We start from the raw sequence: 24,528 nt of genomic DNA, 5'->3' as shown, positions 1-24,528 counted from the left end.
ATGCTCCTTTCCATTTTAACACTCGTGTCAGTAACATTTTGTGTCTCTGAAAGCTTTTTAAATTCAGAATAGGCCGTCTGTGTCAGTTTAAGTAGGACAACAGCGGAACAATAAAGTCCTTTGTATGGAAGCACGCAGCATTTATATCCCTTGTCCTTCAACCTGGAATGATTTCCCAAATGTTAACGTCTTTTTTTTTTTTTTTTTTTTTTTTTAAGTCACCACTGCAGCGAAGACGCTTTTCAAAGGTTTGGCTCCCTTCCAGCAGCTGTAGAGAAAGATGGTGAGTTTCTCATTAAGGACACTGTGCTTAATGTCAATCAGACTGGGCCAACATGGGCCAAGCTTCACCCAACCAGGTGTTTGTTGAATAAACTCGGCACACCATGGAGAAATAAATACTAGAACTAAGACGAGACTGTCTATTAACTGTTTGTTCAGCTGGAAGAATCAATGTTTACACTGCGGTTCTTACTCTGCACAAGTTTTTCTTCCCAATAATTTAAAACCACTTAGCATTTTCTTTAAAAAAAACCATCTATCAGGCTCTTTATAGAAGTTTGATTTGAATAAAATGCATCATCTTCTAAGGCGAATGTGAAAGCTGCATTGTCTTATTGTAATGTATAGATTTTTAGATTAGACATATCCAACGTTTACCCTAATGAAAAAATAAATACAGACGGCCAGCTCTTCTTGGCCATCTGTAAGAAGACAGACGGCCAAGATAATTTATAGAATTTATAATTTGTTAATATAAATTAGATATATATTTGTTAATATATTTATCAAATATGTTACTGCTTTTTATAAGAGATCAAAGAGAAATTCAAAGAAATGCTCAGATTTTAATTAATATTTAACAAAAGCAGTGGTCTTTTTAGCTTCTATTGATTTCTTAAAGTCAACAAAAGGTTGTTCAATGTTGCTGCTTTTGAGCAAATAAACCACAAAATACATTCATCAAGGTGCTGTTTGCTTTCACAGCATGCAGATGGGATTGCAGAACCAAAGAGCTGTGGCTTAACACCAGTGACACCAGCACATTCACACATCTCTGGCATTTCAGCTTTAGTTGCTAACTGACTGATCTCTGTAAAACCATCCTCAAACAGCCACACTTCTTACTTTTAAATACAAAAAATGTTGGATGTCCTCTTATCCTACTGAACATTTCCCACCTCAATGAGGCCCGGCTCGCTTTGCACCTGTAGGCTGTGCTACTTCTGCATTTGCTTTCTCACACTTCTGCAATCCTGTTTTACCCCATTACAGCTCGGTGATATTGTGTTATGTACAATCTGTAAACTGTAAGTCAATATTACCTGTAAATTAATATTCTCACGACAGAGGTGCAATACTAGTAAAGAGAAAACTTTCAGCAGATAATACAACAGAGTTGATTTGATTCATATTTTTGAGCTTTTAACCTGCAAAAGCTGAATTTGAAAACGTTACTAGGATGGAGGACAAGATCCACCTGCACCGATTGTCTGACCAACTTCCTGTTTCACATCCACGTATAAGAGCTAACAGAGAACATCATATACTTTATAATCGTATTTGACAAAACATGTGCAGAGTAGACTGCAAGAGGATCTGGGTTTAAAAGAGCGGAACTATCGATGTGGTTACACTGCTGAGTCAGAGCCCAAACACAGTGGCTTTTATCAGGGAGATGGAAACTTAGAAACAAGATCTGGATGACAAACTGTAGCTCAGCATCAGAAATGACAAAGTAAAAAAAAAAACAAGCCACAAAGTTGTTTCAAAAAGTAACAAGGCATAACCTTGAAAGCACATGCAGTTGTGTACTTAAAGGGACAAGGCCAGTTTCTACACCTTATGGAAGCCTTCCGGACTTTTCCAAATTCTCGGTTCTTTAGGTTTATTTTAAAATATTAATACAAAAGTTCACTTTCGATTTTCGCCAACTATTACTTTAGTGGGAAGGCATTTAATATGGAACAGGAGGAAACTGAAACTGGACACAAAGGAGAAAGGAATGGAGGACAAAAACAAAAATATGGAATGACAAAGGAAAGAAGCAAATACATAAGGAAGAGAAAAAAAAGAAAGTACACACAAAGGGAAGGAAGTAAGGCCCCGAGAACAAGAGGAAAGAAAGAACAATGGACATGAAGGAGTTAGAAAGAAAGAAGAAAGGAAAGAATACAGAAAATCGAGGAGTAGAATTACAGACTTCCAGATTGCATTGGAACCATGAATACAGCTTCTGTCTGATCTGATTGGTGTTCATACTGCAATAGGAGTGAATAAGACCCTCCACCTGGATGAAAGCCTCCACTGTGCCGCGTGTTTTCACACCAACACAGATTAATATTGACGCTTAAAAGGTAAAATAAAATTGGACAAATAGCCTCTGATCTTCTATTAAAAATTGAAACTCGCCTCTGGCATATTTAACAAAAGCTCTTTTTCATTTTGTTAACTCAACTCAGCTTGAATGGGAATAATCAGGACTGCAGCTACTAATCAGGCTTTTCCAACGCTGGAGGCCAAAGCAATTCAGTTTAAGAGATGCATAAAGAAAATTAGCCTCTGGATACATTTAGATATCTAAATGACAAATATGGGATTTATATAAAACATTTCATCACATGAAAACAAAATCTGACTTGATTATTTACAGACTTAAACCCAATACAAAGAACAGTCTGAAAAGATTCTCACATACTTGTAGTTCTTGTTGCTGCATCAAGCCAAGATCTCATTTTAGGCCATGCATGTTTTCAACTTAGTTCAGATTTTAAATATCTCCACTATTTCCCCTGCTTGACAAGATGCATTGGCCTTTGTAGAGAACTTTCCTTGTAAAGGAAGTGGTTGAGGATTGACGTTTAAAGAAAACATCAGCCATGATTAGGTTTACAGTCAAACGGTGTAAATGTCAAAAGAATATATTCAGGTTTCCTGAATATGGTATACTCCATTTCATGTTTCAGTACTTTCTCAGATTCAAATTTTGGGATTTTTCTGACCCTGTTTTACAACATTGGAGACATTTAAGTTGAAAACATTTACAATTATTATGCTTTGGGAATAACTGTGGGGTGTCTGTGAGTAGTAGCACTAGATTAAAGAAAGTCAATGACACTGATAGTAGTTTGACACTGGCGTTCAAAATATGATCTTTCAGATAATGAAATGTTTGGAAATCAAAACATATTTTCTTCTCTCATTTTTTCACAGATTTGGAAAAGCATAGAGTTTAATTTCATAGATACCCAAACTTTTAAAATAATACTGTACAAGTACTTTTAACTTTCTGAATTTTTAGTGGCACAGAGCTGGCTTATTATTAATAAATCTACAAAAATAAATTGGTATTTGGCTAAAATGTCTTGATTTTCCTTTGGTCTCACAAAGCAACAGTGTGCAGGGCTGGTAATTGGATAACAGTATTTTGACACGTCCGTATTATAACACTGTCGGCATGTGAGAGATTTGTTAACGGAATAATTTTCAGAGACTGAATGGGGAAAAAGAATATTATTTCATAAATATGTTCAACATGATTTTAGGATAAGCCATAGAAAACTTTAATTCTCCAGCGTTCATCTCGGGTTCAACAGCAGCAGGATCGACTATAAGCTTTTAGAACTGGACTAAAAGTTTAAACACTAGAAGGTTTTAGTCAAATCTGTACTAGTTACAAGTTTAAAAGCCTAGTTTATATGGCGACATTAAAGCATTATTTTATCTTGTATACAGCTCTTTTATCCTTTTTATATTGCAAATAAGTCACATTTTTCATATGAAGAGCAGAATGTTTTTTTATAGATAGAGCAGATTAGAGTTTGTTCAGCAGAATTCAAAATTGATGAATAAAAAAACATTAGAAAACTGAAGTGATGCAGAATGAATAAAAACATCCAGTAACAGTTGACAAGGTCAAGTTCAATATCAAGGAAGAGAGGCCTCCTGATCAAACTGTTTGCATAGCAATTTCACGCCTGCATGTATGATGTTTTCATATGAAGATATCTGCAGGGCTTTGAGGCAGCTGCTGATGCAACTGAATGAGCGAACAAACTCTTTGAAAACTGTTTTTTAAGCATCTTTCATCTTGAAAAGCTGCAGTGTGGTGTTTTGGTGCGGCTTTTGTAAACAACCGAGTTATATTTTAGCTGGAGGACAAAAAATAAAAATCTTGTCTGTGGAAATACTTTTTTCATAAAACAATGAGTAATATTTTAATAACCAAGGATTAAAAAAATTACAAGGAAGAAACAGGTGAGCGAGATGTCATGTTTTGTTGGTGTTGGTGAACCTTGTGGATTAAAGAAAAAAAAAAGGAAGTTAATTGGAAACAGCGGCCTAATTCCACCATAACCAGGCTTGATTGTACTCCAAAAGGTCATCGCATTGTGAAGGTTTTTCTTGTCCAGTTTGGATTCTGTGAACCACATGGCCTGCAAAGATCGCCAGCTTTCTTTTCAAGGCTACGGATAAATAATTCAAGATGTGAGGCAAGCAAGATTTGAAAGTAGGGCCCTACTTTCCTGGCTAGATAAACCTCGTCTCTTAGAAAAAAGGAGACTACGACTTCAGACAGATGAGCAACGGCAGAAAACATGACAAAACTATCACATAAACATGTATAGAAAAATGTCACTTTTTCTCTATTTAGATTGAGCTTTCAGTCTACATACCCAAAGGTAGTAGGTGAACTGCAGTGCAAAGATGGCGATGCCTTCGTTGTCGAAGGAGCCCGCCACAGAGCGGGAGATGTAGCCCGGGACGATGGCGATGAAGCAGGCTGCCAGCAGCCCTGCGCCCTGGTTCCACAGCTCTCGCGTCAGCAGGAAGGTGGAGATGGCCGTCAGGCCGCTGAACACCGGCGCCAGGAACACACACACATCCCGGATGTGCACCGTGAGGTGAAGTAGGTTGAGGATGTAGTGGATAAGGCCGGCGGTCACCATGAGCCCTGGGTAGACCTGATGGCAGACACACACACAGAGATTAGAGCGACAAAAAACATGGAGGTTGAGTTCAAGTGGCGGTGAGAGGATTCACAAGACAAGGTCTCACAACATGACTAAGTGCACTGTATTATGTTTCACAGTTCACCATAGAAATTACAAAGCAACTGTCAAACCCATGCATAGTTTTTCGACTTTCCTATCTTACAAAGTTGTAACACATCAACATATCACAGCTTGTTAGAGGCAGTGGTCGCTGATGTGTAGTGCAGGGAATAAAACCAGGTGCAACAATCAGGCTCTTTGCATATGGCATTCAATTTGGGTTTCCAGTTGAAGAGAAGTGCACACGCCTCCATATCGCACATATGGACTGGATGTGGTAAGACAAGTAGAATCAATTTTGTTCTCAGGTTGAAGTTCAAATTCAAAATGTAAGTGGCACATTTAGAAATAGGCATCCAGTTTAGTTATAATGGGAAAGACGTCAACTTTATGACACAATTTTATAATAGTTGCGGCAGAACGCATGACAATTTTAAAGTGCTTATCGGTTTCACTGTGATGCACTCAAAGTGATCAGTAGAAACACAGATTGTGTTTCCGCTCTACACTATGGCTAAACTGATTGTACGGAGATGCAGGTAAAAGGAATCTGAAGATTTGGCAACCTTACTGATTAATTTGCTGTATATACATGCTATATTATGATATGCTCTACACTTTATTCCTAAACAAATAAATCAAAATGTAAAAATTATTTAATGAGAGGGGAAGATAGATAAAATCTATTCTAGGATAATTAATTATTTTTGCTTATTGGTTTTAAAGCAATATGGATTATATAGTAGGTTTCACATTTTTATGTAAATTCTGTGCTGAAGTGAAATTGTGGCATTTTTAATTGAGGTTGCTGAAGCAGTCGATAACTATACTGCTTTTACGAGGAGGAGGAAGAAAAAAAACAGCAAACGAGCAGTTTGGTAGCCTTTTGCAAGTTCTGCAATTTTGTTTCTTCCAAAGGCAGCAGCTCTGGTCTTAAAACTCAAGCTCTCAGTTGAACATAACAAGTTCACACCAGCAGATTGTTTTTATAATGACTTATTAAATGCAACAAAAAAAAACACCCCAGTTTGTTTACAACTGTTAGGAGGTTCCGATGTGTTGAAAAAAGGCCATTGTTTCTAATAACCTTAATGCACTTACAATATGTCTGTAGTGCGCAACAATTTATTTTAGCAATGAGACCTTTTGAAAGGCTCAAATGCACAGTACTACGTCCCTTCTTCACAAATTCAGCGTTGTGGAAAATCTTCTGTTAGTTTCTAATTCTCTTAAGACTCAGTGTAGCAGAACAGCAGATCTAAAGTGTTAATTTCCCACAGAGTCTCGCTGATTCAGACAGGAAAAAAATACTTCTGCTCTGTATTTGTTCAAAAACAGTAACTAATTAAACATAACATTTGAGATTAACTTTTAGCCACTGGTAAATTGGAAGCTTGGTGGGTGACCTTAGAACACTGCGGGCACAGCTGGGTGTTACAGTCTTAAATCCTCCACTTTCCCTGTAGGGCCATTAGCTCAGCTGATTTTAAAAAACCAAGTTGACAGCTGCAAACAGGCTTTGTATTAACTTTCTTCATTAATGCATGATTTGTGTATAACAGCTCTTTTGAAAAGCTGTAGCTCATAAATGCAAATAAAATTCAGTTTAAACCAAACTGTCTAGGGCATTTTTAGAGGTGAGGGGAACAATTACAGTGAATATTTCAGCTTAAAATTAATCTTTCATCATCTTTATGGATTCCCTTTAGTCCAGATCAACCTTGCAGCAGAAGGATAATCTTGACAAACTAGTTTAAAAAGCGCTGAATGAAAAAAAGGCAGCATTTCTTCAGCAGAATGTATGATTATTAGCTCCTCGTGCTGAAATCGAACTGTGGCCCATGTAGGTGAAGCCTCGTGCCCCCGTCTCCTCTAACCATGAGAGACGATCCAATTAGAGCCTGTTGTAGTGTACTAGAGATGTCAGATGCAAAAAAGGTTATGCATAAAAGTAAGTGATCTCTAATGTGTATTCAGTGTAGCCTCAGTCTATTCTCTACTTCTCCTAATAAACTCGTGTCTCTATGTTTCTAATTAGCCTACAAGATCCAAGCTTCACCAGCCAATCTATTTCAATGAGAGTCGACTCTCTTTCTCTCTCGACTCAGAGGATTTGATTCTGTCTATTGGAACAAATTCCCATCATTCCCTGCATTAATCTTATAATTATTTGCTAGTTTGTATTCTGTATTGTGACCTAGATTAGGAAAACTGCTACTGTTTAAAATAGGGCTGTTTTTAAAAGATCTAGTTTGGCTTAAATGTTTTGGTTTTCAAAATGAATAGATGCTTAAAGGACAGAGTTCTCATTATGAAATGTTGAAAACCTGACAAAAGCCCTTACAAAATATGTATTCCAATTGTCCTCGTGGAGACAAAGAGTTGGTTATCGGCTTGACAGCTCGCTGTTGTTACAGGCTGGCACATTAAAGAGGCTTTCCTTTCTTATTTGCAGCTCAGAAAGAAAGAGCAACTGACAGCCGTCCTCTGGGGAGAAGAGGGCGGGCCGGGGAGAAAAGGGAATAAAAAGACAAGGCCAACTGGACTGGTCTTAGCAGAGACGCACTTCACTGTCACGTTAACTGGTATCAAGTCATCTGTCCTCCAACTGGTGCGAGCCATCCAAGTGCTTGTAGGATTAATGTTTTCATACACGATTAATGAGGGTTGTCGAGATCTACTATCTAACTTTGAATTGAAACCCGGGGCAAGGTAAAGGATAAGGGATGGAGAAAAGGACATTTTTGAGGATGTATGAAAAGCTACAAAATAATAAGGAAGACATGGATACTAAAGATGTACAGATCAGAAATCTGTGGCTCATTTCTGATTTAAAGTTTTAACCTAATGATAAGAACAGCTAATTCATTATTTTCTTAAATAGATTCAAAATGTTTTGTTTTTTTCTAGATCTTCCCGGTAGTAGTCATTAAGTATTTATGTAGTGAACAGAGGCAACCTCACACTCTGTCTGTGTACTTGCTTAGCTTTTCTATTTGGGACCTTCTCTGGCATATCTACTAACCTTCTGAAGACCGATGGGTCTTATGGGGACCAAAGCTCAGTCCTAATGCGATGAACGCCGCTTGTTTAAGGGTTAGCATTACTAAAACTCTAGTCTCTGTTTTAATTCTCTTAGAAATTAAGATTATTGACCTCAACATTCTGAAAACCTTTCTAAACAAGATTGACACAAAGTGACATAAAAGAGAAGGTTTGTTGTACTTCATTTAGCCTTCCTGTTATCTGCTGAAAATCTTCTCCCTTCCAGCCTGAATTAACTGTAGACATATCTTGATGTGTCATAGATGATAGCTTTTTAAAAAGCTTCTCAAATGATTCCTCTGAATTTGTGCATTGACGCGTAACATCAAGGTAACAGATACACATCAGTTGGCACCAGTGAGGTGTTTTGTGTTTCTGCAGAAACAGAACAGATTATTGGACATTGTTCCCAGCATTTTGGAGTCTGGACTGGTCCTGGACTCCTCTGGCCGGTGTGTTAATGACAAGTTGCGCCTGCCAGAACACTTCGGTAAGTACTGTAGTCACTGAAGGGTTCTCCCTGATGCCTTCAGACACTTGAGTTCTGACTTTTTCTTTCGGTGCAACTCCCATTCTACCACAAACATATTTTTTATCATTAATGATAAATGACTCACTATTGCTGCCAATCTTAAGCAAAATGTGTATTTCTAAAAGTTACCTCATTATGAAGTCTCCACTGCATTTCTTAAAGGTATTAAACTAGAGGTTCATGATGAAATGCAAGGTGCCAATAACTGGACATCTCACCTTGAAGCATTGGCAGGCCACCAGACCATGCTGGTGTAGGCTGTTCATTAGAAAATAAGCCCACATTTTCTGCCAATGTGAGCTGCCCTATAGTGTACTTTCCTCAATGACAAGAGTGCACACTAAAAAGTGTTACAGCAATATGGCAGCAATAGTCAAAAACAGGGAGTGGATTTTTGAGTTTCTGACTGGCCCAGCAGGTAAAAAAAAAAAAAAACTGTCCAAACCGGCTACTAGCCAATTTCTCAGTTCACTGCTGACGAATAGAAGAGGTGATATAAGCAATTGGAAACTAAAACTGTAGGAGAAAAACATCATTTGGAAAAAACTTTTTAACTGACGTTTTCAAGGCAAATGCTCTTAACTACATTATGGTTAAAACTGAGGAAAAACCCAACTCTCATCTGCTCTCCTCCATGTTTTAAAAGCACAGGCTTAATGCAAATGAGAGCTCTCACACAATCATTTTATAACTTTGAAAGCAGTGTGGGAGGTGAGGTAAATACCATGTCTCTGAAGCATGCTTATGTTCAAAAAATGATTTGGCTCAGTCATGCAAACAGAGCTGCATTTTCTCAATTAACCTACACACTAAATAAGTGAGCTGCCATAAGAGTGATCCAATGTAAAGTTGCTGTTAGTGGTCTGAGCCATTTTTAGGCCAAACATCATCTGTCTTTTGCTTCTCATTTCACTGGACTATAAAAGTCAACCTTCATAACTGAGAAATTAAATGACCATTTGTTTTGAGCTTATTTGGTTTATATGTAGAATATTTCAGGTTACATATAACTTGAACTCAGTCTAACTTTTGGTAAACTGTAGACTTAATGATTCTTCAGTTCCACCTTTATTATGGTTTTGCTACATCTTTATGCACCATCTCCTGGAAGCTGTACATCTTTGCATAGATTAGCATGTTACAGGGAGATATTTGCATTTAGCATGACCATAAGAATGACCCTCCTGCCTGGCATCAAAATGTCTGTACTCTCTATATGGCAAAACGCCATTCGCCATCTGGCACTGCACTCCTGCCAAGTCAACTGGGAGTTCTCGAAGACCTTTTTATATTCACATGCTTTTAGACTTTGCTTTCAAGGCAAGTACGAAAACACAAAATCACAGATTTTTTAATTGTACGCATAAATAAATACACAAGCATTAGCTTGTTAATGGCTATAGAAAAGCAGCTCAATAGAGATTAAATGAAAAATGCTCATTTTCACAGTGAGTGACACTGAAAGGCCCTGATTCACATTAATCCCTTTTCAAAGAAACTACATAAAGCTGAGCCTCAATGCATCACACATTCTCAAAGATAAAACTTACTTGCATCACACATTCTCAAAGATAAAACTTACTTTTACAATCAGTTAAGGTACATTTGATAGGTTTGTAAAACAACACTTCTTGTATGTAAACTGATGAGTAGCAGAGTACATACGTCTTTTCTAGCTATGTACTGGCCATTGTTTTAAGGGTCAAGAAACATTTGGAGACCAAGTAGAAATTGCGTTGAAACAATCATATTTTAGCAATACAAAAAAAGCCATGAATAATATGATGTCTAAAGTTGCTCTCCAACAAAAGTCAGATCCAGAGCACAGTCCAGAGGTCTAAAAATCAGTACAGCACATCAAAGTAAAAAAAAAAAAATAATAATAATCCACCTAAAAAATGTCCTTTGTGATGTGAATATACCTTTGAAAGTATGCAGTTGCAATCCAAAACCTCTAGCCAACTGAAGTACAGGATCTGACATTTGCTGACATGCCAAAAAAAAAAAAAAAAAGGAAAAAGTGAAGCACAGAAGTTTTTAGTTGATAACAGTTCAGGTAAACCTTCCAAATGAGTCATTTGAAATTTCAAAGAATTTCTTTCTTGGCTTCTTCTTTCCCCCTTTATATCTTATCACAAATACTCACTCCATCATATAATTGTTTTTGCACCAAAATAAAAGTAAAGGAAGCACGGAAAAAAAAATACTCAGACTGCAAAACTGATTGCTTCGATCCACAGAGCCCAGACATTGTGAACGACACAACGCAGTTTCTCAGGAGACCGTTGGAAAATTAAGATGATTGAAACGTTCATCAAACCATCAGAGCCAATAGAATACATTGGTGTTTACAAAAATTACAAAACCATGATCATTCACCAAACACAGCAAGGTAAATTAATTTGCTGTAAAGCAATGAAATGTAAAATTGCAGAGTTAGACACTGTTAGGAAGACAGAAACGGCTGAAAACCATCAGGCATCACTTCATTTTGCTTCTTAGTGTGAAAATGGCATTTTGTTGTGGTAGAAAATGTTTGTCATTTAGACAAGGCTTACCCCATTACGTAAATATGCAATATGTTTATCGGTTGACGCATAGCCTTTGTTTGAACTTACTTTGTTGCTTGAGTTATATACCTGATACCTCTCAGCACTGCCAATGTGAGTTTTCTTTTAATTTTGTACAAGAAAACATACATCCATGTTGTCTAATTTATAACATCTTGCATAAATACAAAAAATAAATTTTAGCTCATTTTAAAAGATTGTTTTTAGTTGTTTTTTTTAGATAAAGTTAGGCTTGGTTTATTTACTAAAATGCTAATGCTTAAGCTCCCATGACAGCACACTGATTAAATTTTATTTTACTAGATTATAAAGTTAAATTGTTTTTGGATTAAATTTAACATTGATTGACTTCATTAACTGTAATGCAATATCAAGTCAGAGTATCGTTACAGAGCAGTATCGGGACGTTACAAATACAAAAACACGTCCTTGTTTAAACTAATAGTACATTTTTATGTTAAGACGAAATGTCAGTTTAACTGCTGAAGGTCATTTTCCAAAGCAAGAACATCCCTAAAATTAAGGAATGATAAACGGATAAGAGCAAGAGTTCTCTTTTACATTCTAAACCTCACGTCTGAATGTCCTCTACTTGCATGCTAATTTTAAATGTCCAAGAGAAAAAGGAAAATACTTTTAATGCTTAACTAAATTTGTGCAGAGATCAGTTCAGCACAAACTAATCTGCTCCACATGATTAATGTATAAATTATTCAGCAATTCTTTATAAGAAGAAATTAGACATGTGAATAAAACTGTGCAGCATGGAAACAGGCACTAGTTGTTTAATTTCCGCAAAAGAAAATAACTCACTGTGCGACAAAGATGGTCTGCAAATACCATGAAAATTAAGTTGGGACTAAACATGTTCTAATTCTAATTACCTGTCTAATCACGAATTTCAGCTTGAGCCCTGTGGGAACAGAGACCTAAACCAAGTAGCCATGAACTGTAACAGAACCAATAAATCCATTATTAGATAGCTTTGCAAATGCAATTATCAGTAGCTCATTATAACCGCTCACAACAAATGAGGACCTTTGGATTCCAGCTCTTTGAGAGTTTCTCACACACTATGGGGAAAATGTCAGCATACATCCTGACTATATCTGATTGTTGCAAAGTAACGCCAGCTCGGTGATGAACACCATTAACATGCCTCACCATCTTTATGTGAGGAAACTATGCTAGAGAGTCCGATTACAAGACTCCATCTGATCGTTTGAGCTGGACTCGGTGTTGCCGACACGTTGGAAAACATTTTCACATTTATCTTGCACTGAAGACTTTAGATTATACACTCCCGCTGCATCATTAAGGAGTGCAATTAGAGCTCAAGAGTGTAACCCCGCTGCGTCCATGAAAAGCGGTGGGAAAGAAAGGTAGCAGGTGGCATAGTAATAGATGGAGGAAGATGGATAGACCTGAGGTATTTAACACAGATGAGACTCATAGCTCGCTGGTTGTTGAGTTGATGTCAGGAGAGCAAATGCGAAAAAGACTGAAAGCAAGAAACAACATGCTGAATTCATAAAAGGACTTCAGCACAGTAGTTGTTGATGTTAAGCAGGGATGCCGTGAGAATCCATAAAGTTAATTCATCACAACTGATGAATCAGTTGTGACTTCGTTAATATAACATGATGTAGATTAATCACATTATCTATTGTGACCTAAAAGCCTCTCTCCTGTGGAGGATAGCTTAGTCCAAAGCAGTGTGGCGTTGGTCACAAACGCAAGTGAAAAGATGAGCGAGGGACGTCAGGCTGGCGTGCTCAGGGGCAAATTTCACTTTAGTAAACGCTGTACTGTACATCTGGATAAAACGAAGCTAGTATGTAGAATACTTATTGCAATGATGAATTATCCTTCCACCGAAGCACAACCCAGATAATGTTTTGTATCACTCCTCAAATTCAGAAGTTTGACATTTTCTTTGTTGTTTTTTAGAATAACTTTTTCAATAAATGGAATAATTTAAACATTTGAATTTCAAACACTTAACAATAGTTAAATAGATTAATTAGATTGAACTGATTAATCGTAATGAATTGATTGAAATGATTGTGGCACCTTCAGGCATTTGGGAAGTATGATCCAAGATAAACCAGATACACATGTATTCTTTCCAATAAACTCAAACATTACAAATAAAATAATTAAATATTTACTTGACACGACATCATCTGGCTAACCCCAAATTGCTTAAAGTAGCAGTACTGGGTGTGTATGCCGACATCTAAACATGAAAAATGCAATAAAGACATCGAAAAGACATTCTCTTATTTTCCTGGCATAGAAATGATTTCATTCTTAACTTACCTAAATAGAAAAGGATCAGACTGATGCAACATAAACCATGGAAAAAAGGTTTAAAGAGTGTGAATAAATATATGGTTTTACATGTATTTATTTATTCTGTCTATTCATATTTGATTACATAGCAAAGTGATATAAGAGTGAGTGTACTAGCTGGCTTATAGAAATGTATCCTAAACAATACCTGAATGAATGAATGTGCTGTTCAGCTCTGTGAAAAGTGTCTGATCCACCTTTGAATTATTTAGATTTTCAAAAATACAGACTTATCTGGTTTTCAGCAATACCACTCCAAGCCTTTCAAAGAACTCTGCAGCTGTTTTGTCTGTTCGCTCAAGTCCGATACCTGGATGTCTGACGGCATTTTCACAAGCAGACTGTTGCAAAAAAAACAAAAAAACTTTGCTTTTTTTCCCCCATTGCCTTCATAAGAAGAAAACAACTCCAGAACATAAAAAACACCATTTGGCCTGGTTAAAATTGAGTTTCTGCACCAACAAAAAGCTCCCCTAAGAGCACTTAGGTAAAAACAAAATATCTCAATAGAGTTTGAAGCATATCAATAAAAATAGTTTAGGAAATTTCACAAGGACAAATGAAGCAGCAGCAGGCTAATAAAACTGTACAACAACTTAACTGCATCTAAAAGCCCTGCTCTTAAGAAATCAGAAAATATTGAAAGGAAAAGCAACATACTTTAGCTGAGCCATTTACCGGATGTCATGTTTGCAACTAATAGCACTTTGCTGGTGCCAGACTCCTATTCTAACCATTTGAAGTAGAGTTGTAGATCCATCTAAAATAAAAAATAAAATAAAATAAAGAAAGAAAATGCAAATCCCCCACACTGTCTAGAATAGTTTTGGGGCAAAAACCTAAGCATGATCTTTAAGGAACTATGACACGACATCATCTGGGACAAAATTATTGTTTTAGCTTTGCTACTTTTTAAAAACCTTCATTAAAAAAGTCACAAAGAAACACTTTCAAAGATATTTAAAACCCTACAAAATGTTGCCAAGTACAAGATCTGACTTCTTGGAATCTAAAGATGAGATTCAACCTTTTTTAAAAAAAATTTTAAGCGGACACTCAGACCTTTCCTCACTTTTCCAACTTCAAAGTCTAGGCTGGAGTTTTCATATTCTACTATTCCTGAGTATGTCAGCTGGCTTGTAGAACAGAAAGTCAGACTCAGATCAGACCCATGTATCCATCAAATGCTCAGAGATGTAATCATCAATCTTGAACTTCACCAGGACTCATGTTAAAATTAAACCTCACTAAACCAGTGTCACAATAACATAAATCAAAGTAAATACAACAAAATAAAAATAAAAAAAACCCACCTTTGCATTTGGTAGAAATAAACTTCTGACTTTGAAAGGAAATAATATGAATATTCGATACAAATGATCTTACTTTTTACACTGGAAGTAGCTACTTGACTTGCCGAAAGCTATTTCTAGGCTTCATCTGATTCAATGTCAGACTAAGAATCAAGGTCATGCTTCTTTTGATACATGCGTTAATATCTCCCTGCTAATGCATTTTTCACAATTTTGCGAGGAAGAAAAGGGAATGCAAGGAAAGAAAGAACAAGAAAAGAAAATGACACAAGGGAGACAGTAGAAAGAAAACAAGGAAGGAAAAAAACAAAAGAAAGAAAAGAGAAACTGGTACACAAGCAATGAATGACAAAAAGATAAACATGAAGGAAGCACCCTACATTTAAAACAGATGGGTGAGCCAATAAAGTCTGGAAACACACATATTTCTCTCCACTAATATTTTTTCTTCCATACTTAGTCCATGCCTGGAAAATAATTTAATCAAATGTTCTACTTTTCTGGACTCCATAGGAACCCTGGTTATAAAAACAAATTGACAATGACATAAATATTGCAGTAACTTTTATTAAGGCAGAGAAAACTTTATGATATTTTTATATGGGAAGCAACCTCTGGTGAACTTTTTTTTCCACAGAAGGAAAAAGAAAATGTGGACACCTTACTCTGAAATTTCATTCCTACCTCATCTGCTCACAAAAAACAAGAGCACTGGAACCCACTTTCCTGAGCCAGACAAATTCAGGTCAAAACAACTTTATGGGCATCGTTAAATGCAGCGCTGGATGCAATAAACAGAAGAAGAAAAACAGAGTTTTACAGCATGATTGATTCGTTTCTAACAGATACTCACTGTTCCACCAACAATCCTGCCCAGGGGGTACCAGGCCCTTTCATCAAACCAGTTGAGGAACTCGTAGAAGCCATTGGTGGTGAGATGGTGGGTTGATCTGTAGTTGAACCTGAAGCAACACAACAAAAGTAGAAGACAGAGATGGGTTATTGTAATGCAGAATATAGTTGACACGCTCCGTTAGGATCAAATCGTCTTAGGCGGAGATGAAAGCAAAACATGAAGCAACACAAAACAGATTATTTTATTCAGATTTTTATTCAGATTTTTTCAGAAGGATCTAAGGAATATTAAGCTGCTTTGACTTGTTCAAAGTGAGATCAGTAAGTTCCTCCATTCACAATCTGAGCCTTTGTAGTGATGCCAAAAGCTCAGAGGTCAGGCTTTGGTTAGAAGATCAGACGGTTTTACTCGGGATGTGACAACAACATTAAACAGGTCTCAGTTTTCCCTCCTAATTCAATGAATCAACCAGGACGTAGGAATAAATGTCAATGATCTCACTTAAAACATGACCCAGGTCAAAGAGTAGCTGAGGTAAGTGAGGGGGGTGGGTGGGGAACGCTGTCAAACAGCTGAGAGAAAGAGCTGACAGTCTTCTGAAAACTGCTGCCGAAGAAAACGCAGGAACTCAACGGCAGCTCCTCCGCCACACAGCTAATTAATTTGGGATGCATTGTGGTTCGAGCACAGGCTCACATGGATGGTGGAAAATACTCCAGGTACAAAGCAGAGAGAAGTAAGCTAAAGGCCAGTTACCTGGGAGGTGTTCAACAGAGTGAGTATAACTTTGACTGTGAAGAAAAAGCTGTTTAACACCAGAGAAATTCTTTGATTCACATTTCATTGAGTCTTATTTAATCATCCCATGAGGTAATGCTGCGCTAAGGAGATCAAGGTGCTGCTGATCTCTGCAAAAGAAGCTTATTTTATATCATTATCCTCAGTCAAACTGAAGAAACGCTCACACCGAATATACGGTCACCTGTGAAAGTTCTCCGGATTTTACCACTTTACCACCACACACATCACCATACTCCGTCTGATGAGCTCACATTTATTCAACCTCCCCGTTGCTTTCTGAGTCAGCACTTTGCAGACAGACTCCTGCCCACTCAAACAGTACTGACTTATTTCCTTTGATGTAACAACAACACACACTTGTTAGCACATGCTATCCAACAAAGTATGATGCTTTATGCACACTGTAGCTAATACAGGGTTTCTGCAGGTTTCATAAACTCAAGTGTAAGATTTAAGATATTTACTAAGACCATTATAAATGAAATTTAAAAAAGTCATGTAATAGATACAGATTTGCACTTGCTCATGACAGACACAAAATAACAAGCTAGCTAGGATATTTTAGCAGCTAGTCAGCGGAACAAATTCACAGGAAGCCCTGTTCTCTTCTCTAAAACTCCCAGATTTTCTTTCCAGCATTGCTCCGTGTTTAACTGAGTCCATCTTCCCATCAACTGTCTCTGCTCCATGCCTGCTTCAGAAAAGCAGCCTGTAAACATGACGTTCTTATTTTGTTATGAACTTCTACAACTTTACCTTCCAATAAAATACAAAGCAGCCACAGGCAACACTTAATTTGCATAAAGGAAATAAACAAAAAACTGTTTAAAGTAATCAAAAATCCAACAGAAGTAGAAGTAGTATTGTAAAAAGCTTTTAAAATCTGTGAATAGTGCTTTTCCTTTGGGCTTTTGCTGGCAATCATATTCCTCAACAACCCGAGGCTTGAGGCTCTGACACTGACAGAATAACCCACTCCCACCCTGGCTGCAACTAGAGCTACTCAAAAGAAAATGCAGAGTAGTTCAGTCTTATGGAAGAATAACACTTCAATTTCTCCATCAACCTGCTGCATGTCCATGCAGATGTTCTAATGGCCTCAAAATTATGAGAAACCCCTACATATGGGGCATGTTTCTTGGATATTGCAGCTGGCAAAAACAAATAAATATAACCCTAGAATGTGAGAAAGCATGAAATGGAGTCAGCCAGGTGTGAGAGCGCTTCCACAGAGATGCTATGGAAGTAGATGGAACTGGTCAGGTTCTGCAGCCTCATTGTTCAGCGGTTGTCAAATCAGCGAGGCATAAACAAAGCCAATTCAAAGCAAAGTCTCTAAAGAGACAACTCTGCTCAGTGCCAAGCAAAATCCGCAAAACCCATTTTCCATTGATCTCATGGACAGCTGAACAGATCGGTTCATCCATGCCCCTGTCACGTCGATGGGACGGATAACGTAGCTCTGCTGGGCACATTAGCAATTTAATGCTTAGCTGCCTATGTGGTTTCAGGCCACAAAGCCTTTGATGACTAGCAGCCTCTCTTAGCGCCAGCGAAGATGAGCAACACTAATACAACAACACTCCTGGGTGGATGTTTGAAAGGAAAAAAATGAAGCTTATATAAACTCTGTACATAAAAGCAAAGAACAGAAATATGGAGTGGCTTAGCTTCGCCTCCCTTTCAGACACCTCCGGGGGCTGATTCACTGATTAACAGCTTCCTGGTAAGATGAGGTCGTCGTTATCAGTGTGATTAAATGAGCTTCATCGCTACTTACAAGCTATAGTATGCTTTTATTCAATATCAGCTGCATAAGTGCATTGTAGTTCTCTTCCCCTTCATTATGAAGGGGGGGCTTACATGCAACTTAAGTTAATGATCTGCAGATGACCTCAACGATAAGAGGCGGAGAAACCAAAACCCAAGCTGAGACACCAACTAGAGCTGAGCATTATGGGAACCCATGTTGGTCTTTTCTTCTGATAGGATCGCAACATTAACGTGTGTACAATAAATCCTGCCAAGGGCAGGATGTAGTGTTTATTCCATCAGTGTAATCCCTACCTTAGAACAACTTAATCTAGCCAACAACTGTTCAGTGTGGATGCTGATACTGAGAGAAAATGCAAATTAAGCAACTTTCAGTATCAGGGAGGTGGTTACAAGGGAAGTCAGAGGAAGCACAGAGATTTTGAAAAGGAATGTATTTTTACATCACATCAGATCATTCAGAGTGCAAAACAGTGAAAGAGAGAAAATGGTCAATAACGGGAAAGCTGAATAGAGTACTAAAGTTTCTTTGCTTTACAGTCTGAACTCTGACCCGTTTGCACTTTGCACTAACATGCATCCCAAGTGATCTAGGCATGTCTGGACAGTGCTAAAACTAAATAGTATTTTACCAATTACTATTGGCGAAAAGATTTAAAAATATTGATTTATTTTTACAGGAATAACCTGCAGTTGATGCTTATAAGCCACCAGAAGCTAAAATTATCTTTGGGATTGTTACTTTTACACATTTCTCCACTTTTAGACCCCATAGAACAGCAAAAGATATGAACATCAGAGATCCAAAACAATATATTATCAAAGGAGTATTCGTGTTGTGGTGTTTTGACGTAGTGATGCAAAGTCACAGCTATTCAATCAAGTCTAAACAGACTGCAATGGATTTGTAAAATATATACCTCATCACTTCATTATTATCATGCTGTAAAAAAATGTGCATATATTAAACTTTTGCATCAGTATCACCCAAGCCTACTGCAAACACACAAACGTATTAAGACCGTCTCCCTCAGGTTTTACCTGGAACAGACAGTACGTTCCGAGTAATTCAGCTCTGTCAGGACAGCGTTAAATACATGAACACAGTGAAAACGCATTGAGGACGTTTCCTTCAGAGGTGGCCTGGGTCATTTCTGTCTGCTTTAGTTTAGCAATCTGAATGCAAACTATCCAGGGACACATTAAAAGGACCACCCAGCAACTGACTGAGACTCCATTCATGTAACAGATTCGCCCACACTGCTTTTAGATAATAAAAAAAAAAGAAAAACGAAACAGCATCAATTAAAGCAGTGTTGCCAAAAGAAAAGCAACTTAACATGTAAACATATCTCCCCAACAAGTACAGTTTATCTATTAAGGTTTTGGAGCTGACTGAAGGCACATTCACATTTACAGCGACGTGCAGCTGAGTTATCTACCATTGTACTGTTTTATGGGTTTAATTCCCTATGGGCTGAGCGTGTGTTTTGTAAAATCCACCATTATTTATTCATAACTTAGAAATGGGTTTTAAGCTAAATATCCAAGCTAAAAATTAGACTGATAATTGCAAGTCAAGATAATGCCTGAATAATAATGCCTATGAAGTTAAAGAAACATCAGCAGACCAATTGGTCTTTTATTTGCTGCTAAGCCAACAGACCACCCTGTGGAATGACTTCATGCTTATTAGCATTCAAACAGGCTAACTGTGCTCTGAACAAGCTACATTTACCAAATTAAAGTGAAGATCTACCATCTTTGTTGTGTTCAAACCTAAGCGACTGTCTCAGTTTTGCTAGTTGTGCAAATTATTAAGGTAAAGTGGAAGAGATGGTATAAAATATCAACTCAATCATTTAGTCTTATTATATAATACCAGAGCACTGTTTCACAGTGCCTACTCGCACAAAACATTTTTATGTTTTATATGCCCATTCTTTAGGAGCAACAGGACTAGTGAGAACAGCCAATAATTGTTTATTATCATCAGATATCATAAATTTGGCAAAATCTTCATCTCTCTAGTCACCAACCTTTTTCACCACACCTGATATTAGATCCCAGAGCCCAAGATGCTCATAGAGAGAATAATGTTTTTTAATCAGCTAATCCTATCAACCCAATATTCAACAATATCTAATGGTGTTTTCCTAATTTTCCCAGACAACAATCTGAACTCTATAAACTAAACTGCATCACATAAACAACATTTTTCTGAGTCTGGGCATTTATTTAAGTGTCTGGAGAAACCTCCATTTAAAAACAACCCTGCCACTCAATTTTGGGATTTCAATGTTGGAAAATATCTCATTTAGAGAGCTGTCTGGATTTTCAGGGTAAATTACACCACAAGCCCAGCTCACCCGGCATTTTGATCTCCTCTCAACTTCAAATCATGCTCGATTTTCTGTACCTCTGAAGGAAGAAGCCAACAATCCTTGAGCAATCTCTTTTTGCTTTACAGTGCACAGCAAATTTTCATGAGGATTTAGAAGGGATAAGGCACATTTATTGAGACAATTTAATCAAGTGTTAGTTTCGAACCAATCGGTACAAAATTCGCCACTTTAGGATCACAGCTTCTTCAGGTTTTATTTGTCTAGCTTTGATAATATTGTCAACAGGTTAATGGTGGAAACGATGAAGTTCTCTGTATTTCAATTAATACTGCTCAGCTAAGAAAAGGAATTTTATATAAGAAAATCTACAAATCAAACTGAGTCAAACAAGGAGATCAATCATGACAGCTTCTTCTATGTTCACAGGAAAAAGCCACTCAAATCTGATCGGATTTTTTTGCACATTTCCAACTCCCCCCCCAAAAATCCAAATTGTGTCACTACCAAATGTGGTACTAAATCCATATATGTCCGTAAAGTACCTTCACTCTGAATCGTCGTGTTGCATTTTATTTGACTTAAAATTGATTTATACACGGTGGCGTTACTTACCCAGACATTGTGCTGCTGTGTGATGTCTACGTTCTTTTGCGGTTGTGCATCGTAAATCGTTCAGGCAAAAGAATCAATGCAGTCACATTTTTATAGTATTATGAATGACCATACAAAAATGCTGCACAGACGTAAACTTTGATTACAAATTGCTACATTTTTTAAATACTAAGACACCTAGAAACTATGTCCATTGTGAAAACAAAAAAATTAAATATAAATTATGAAATGTAGCATGTAATTCTCCAGAATCTGATATTTTCAACCTTTTTGTAAGACAATCATGGATAAAGTCTCAAAATGCTAACTTTACCACTCTTCAAATATGATAAAATCAAACTCCCTGCTTTTCAGAACTGCATAGAAACTTCTGCACAATAAGGGCAAAACTAGAAAAAGAGCAAACCCATCAATGAAGGAAACAAACAAAAAAAAAAACAGAAAACCCCACTAGAATAAATAAAGTCATTCTGTAATAATTATCATTGGAATAAACACAATGGTTTCCAAGCTTTGGTTTGGTAAATGAACCAGCTGGCCTTAGTAATACAAGCAGATGGTTGGGTTTTTGTTGCATGTTGAGATCTAACATCAGCTCAGCATGCAGAGCTAACAATGCATGCTCCAAAGAAAAGCATCATCTCTGAAAGACTCATTTTATTTAAGTCACAGTCCTATTAGCATAATAAGTTCTACTGTCTCTACGCTCTAATTGCAAGTAGAACAGCCTATAAAAAACAGCAGCTTTCAATGAGCATTGTTTATTTCTTCCAGTAGCTCTGCGTTCTGACAGTCAGCATATGCATTCTCACATTCATCACTTTGGTGTGTATGAAAAATGAGGTTGGCAGGAAGGGGATTACACACTTCCGAAATAGACCATTCTGAGGCATCTCTTAGTCTGGGTGGTAGGTTTCCTGTGGATCAATATCCTGTCGTCTATTCATATTCCATATTCTACAGACGTGTATGATACTCATGACTTAAGACTGGATCTGTTTCAATAAACAAACTGCTATTGACAGCCTAATTATCATTTTACCCATACATGCAGGCTCCTGGTTGCACCTATGCACAAGCAGCTTGGGAGTATCTGTCACCGACTTTTGAAGCCTTTGAAGTGATACGGTGATGACACACACATGCTTATTAACGCATGTCGTGCTGCAACATCTGAGGGGATTTTTTTTGTCTGTAGCTGATGAGGAGCCATTTAAAATAACTTTAATGTCATCTCACACACATTTGTTTTAAGTTTTTTTTTAAAACACCCCAATACTGTGAAACTTTCTTTTTTTTTTCTCAAGGTTATCAAACATTAGAATCTCAGACTGGCCCCTGTCTGAGATATTACAGGATCTTTTGATTTCAGTTAAAAGGAAAAGATGAAACTGTGACATTTACCAAAGGAATGGATACTTGGATTCTTTCCTTCAGGGAAAATGTTGGCAAATGTAATGTTCTGCAAGCATGTTTGTTTGTTTGTTTTTAAACAGAAGGGATACTTGCAATTTACTATAAGCTAAACTTATTTCCCTTTAAAAACTATAAATGATTTAACCAATTTTTATACAATTAAGCACCAATGTGCTGACTACACTGCAAAAAATATATGGAACAAAAATATTCTAAGAAAATCTAAAGATCGTGCACATTTTTTTGGCATCACACATCATCATTAAGAAAAGTAAAACTAGTATTTTACTTAGTATTAAATCATTCAGGCAACTTTTAACAGAATGACTCAAACATTTGGTGGTCTGCAGGTAACCTAGTAAAGCCAGAGTCAAATCTCAGCATGAACAGGAATAATTTGAATGTTTTTAAGATATACTAGTTGTAGAACAAATATTACAAGGTTTAGTTCTGCACACACTGCATTATTCTGTAATGACTTCAAAAGAAGTTGTTAAACTTTAAAATAGGCAGAAGAACTTCACTTCACAGGACAAAATAGTGAAGTTTAATTTGCAGGTACCTGCAAGAGTTCAGGGGGTTGTGGAAGTCGTTAGAAATTACAAAAGGTAGGTTTGCTGCACCGAATCATTTCACACTTCGCTGCACTTTACATTTTGATCTCAGCAGCTACAACAACATTTGGGATGTTAATAAATCAACGTTCCAACCCACTTGGCTCTCTGTATTGTCGCAATGAGGAAGAAACTGTCTGGTCAACTGAGTTCGATGTTGACAGCTGACATCTTCATCTTTTGTAGGAAAATGAAATACCTAAAACATCAGAGGAACTTTAATTTGCTACTAAGTGTGAAAACTAGCTTGAGGCAACCAATTTCCACCAACTGTGATTTAAAAAATAAAAAATATGAATAAACTCAAAGTAAGAAAAAACAGTGCAGGTACCTTTTATTGTGGTTGGAGTCGAGAAAGAGGTAGTATTTATTGGGTATTAAAATTCAACATCTCATTGTTAGACTGGCATTAAATCTCCAGTAGAAAGACACAAAAGCTTTTTATGTTCCCTTTCTTTTCATCTGTCAACCATGTAAATTAGTTTGATAAGATATAATAGATTATCATTACAGATGGCAGTCTGAAATATGTAAATTCCTCCTAAAAGAAGGGAAAAAAAATCTGTCATCACATATTGGTGACTGAACTTAGAAAAAGGGGTTTTATTCAGTATAAAGGAGCTGTTCAGAGTGAAGGGCAGAATGGGAAGAGTTATTTCTAGGGACACGGTGGGAGCAAAGGCTCAACAATAAATGCACCTTGAAATAGCCTGTGACAAGAGGGTTCATTCCCGCTATGTCTGCTTCCAGACCATCAGCTCCTACAGAATTGTGGGTCGACGTGCGGCGAATTCATCAGAGACAGAACCGCTAGGAAACCGGGCCTTCTGTTCAACAGCACCATTAAGAAACGAAGCATACAATTGACCAACTGGGGTTCATCAGGTATCGAACAGATCTCAGAGGAAACGCGACACATCTGAACTTTAAACAGTAATTGTTATGGAGAGAATCTGATCTGAGTGGAAGAAGGTGTGGGGTGAGACTTCACCCAAAAACTTTCGTCTTGGTCCGATCACCGTTAAATATTCGGAATGTCTGAAAACATAAAACTCAATCTGTCAGCGACTTCCCTGTGATTTCCCAGCAGCGATGCTCCCACCTCTGACAACCAGAAGCGCAGCGCAAGCTAGACGTTCTCACATAAATCCCCTCCGAGAAAACGCCAGGGAGAAAATGGTTCACTTGTGAAAAGCCACAATTCAGAAGCTTTTGCAAGAAAACAGCATTTTTTTTTTAATA

At 37.2% G+C, this 24,528-nt stretch overlaps 1 protein-coding gene across 1 annotated transcript in view; it reads right to left on the bottom strand.

The window, feature by feature from the left end:
- LOC102219972 (dolichyl-diphosphooligosaccharide--protein glycosyltransferase subunit STT3B) overlaps positions 1–24,528 on the bottom strand; it is a 103,686-nt gene that overhangs the window by 44,584 nt on the left and 34,574 nt on the right. The window contains exons 2-3 of the mRNA XM_014474542.2: positions 15,723–15,831; positions 4,677–4,964 (exon numbers count right to left, since the gene is read on the bottom strand). Coding sequence (XP_014330028.1) covers positions 4,677–4,964; positions 15,723–15,831 — 397 coding nt within the window. The remainder of the gene's footprint in view (positions 1–4,676; positions 4,965–15,722; positions 15,832–24,528) is intronic.

The sequence above is a fragment of the Xiphophorus maculatus genome, chromosome 13 (assembly GCF_002775205.1).
Source record: "Xiphophorus maculatus strain JP 163 A chromosome 13, X_maculatus-5.0-male, whole genome shotgun sequence".
In the NCBI taxonomy this organism is placed as follows: domain Eukaryota; kingdom Metazoa; phylum Chordata; class Actinopteri; order Cyprinodontiformes; family Poeciliidae; genus Xiphophorus; species Xiphophorus maculatus.
The sequence above is the reverse complement of the archived record's forward strand: the minus strand, read 5'-3'. Positions and strand labels throughout refer to the sequence as shown.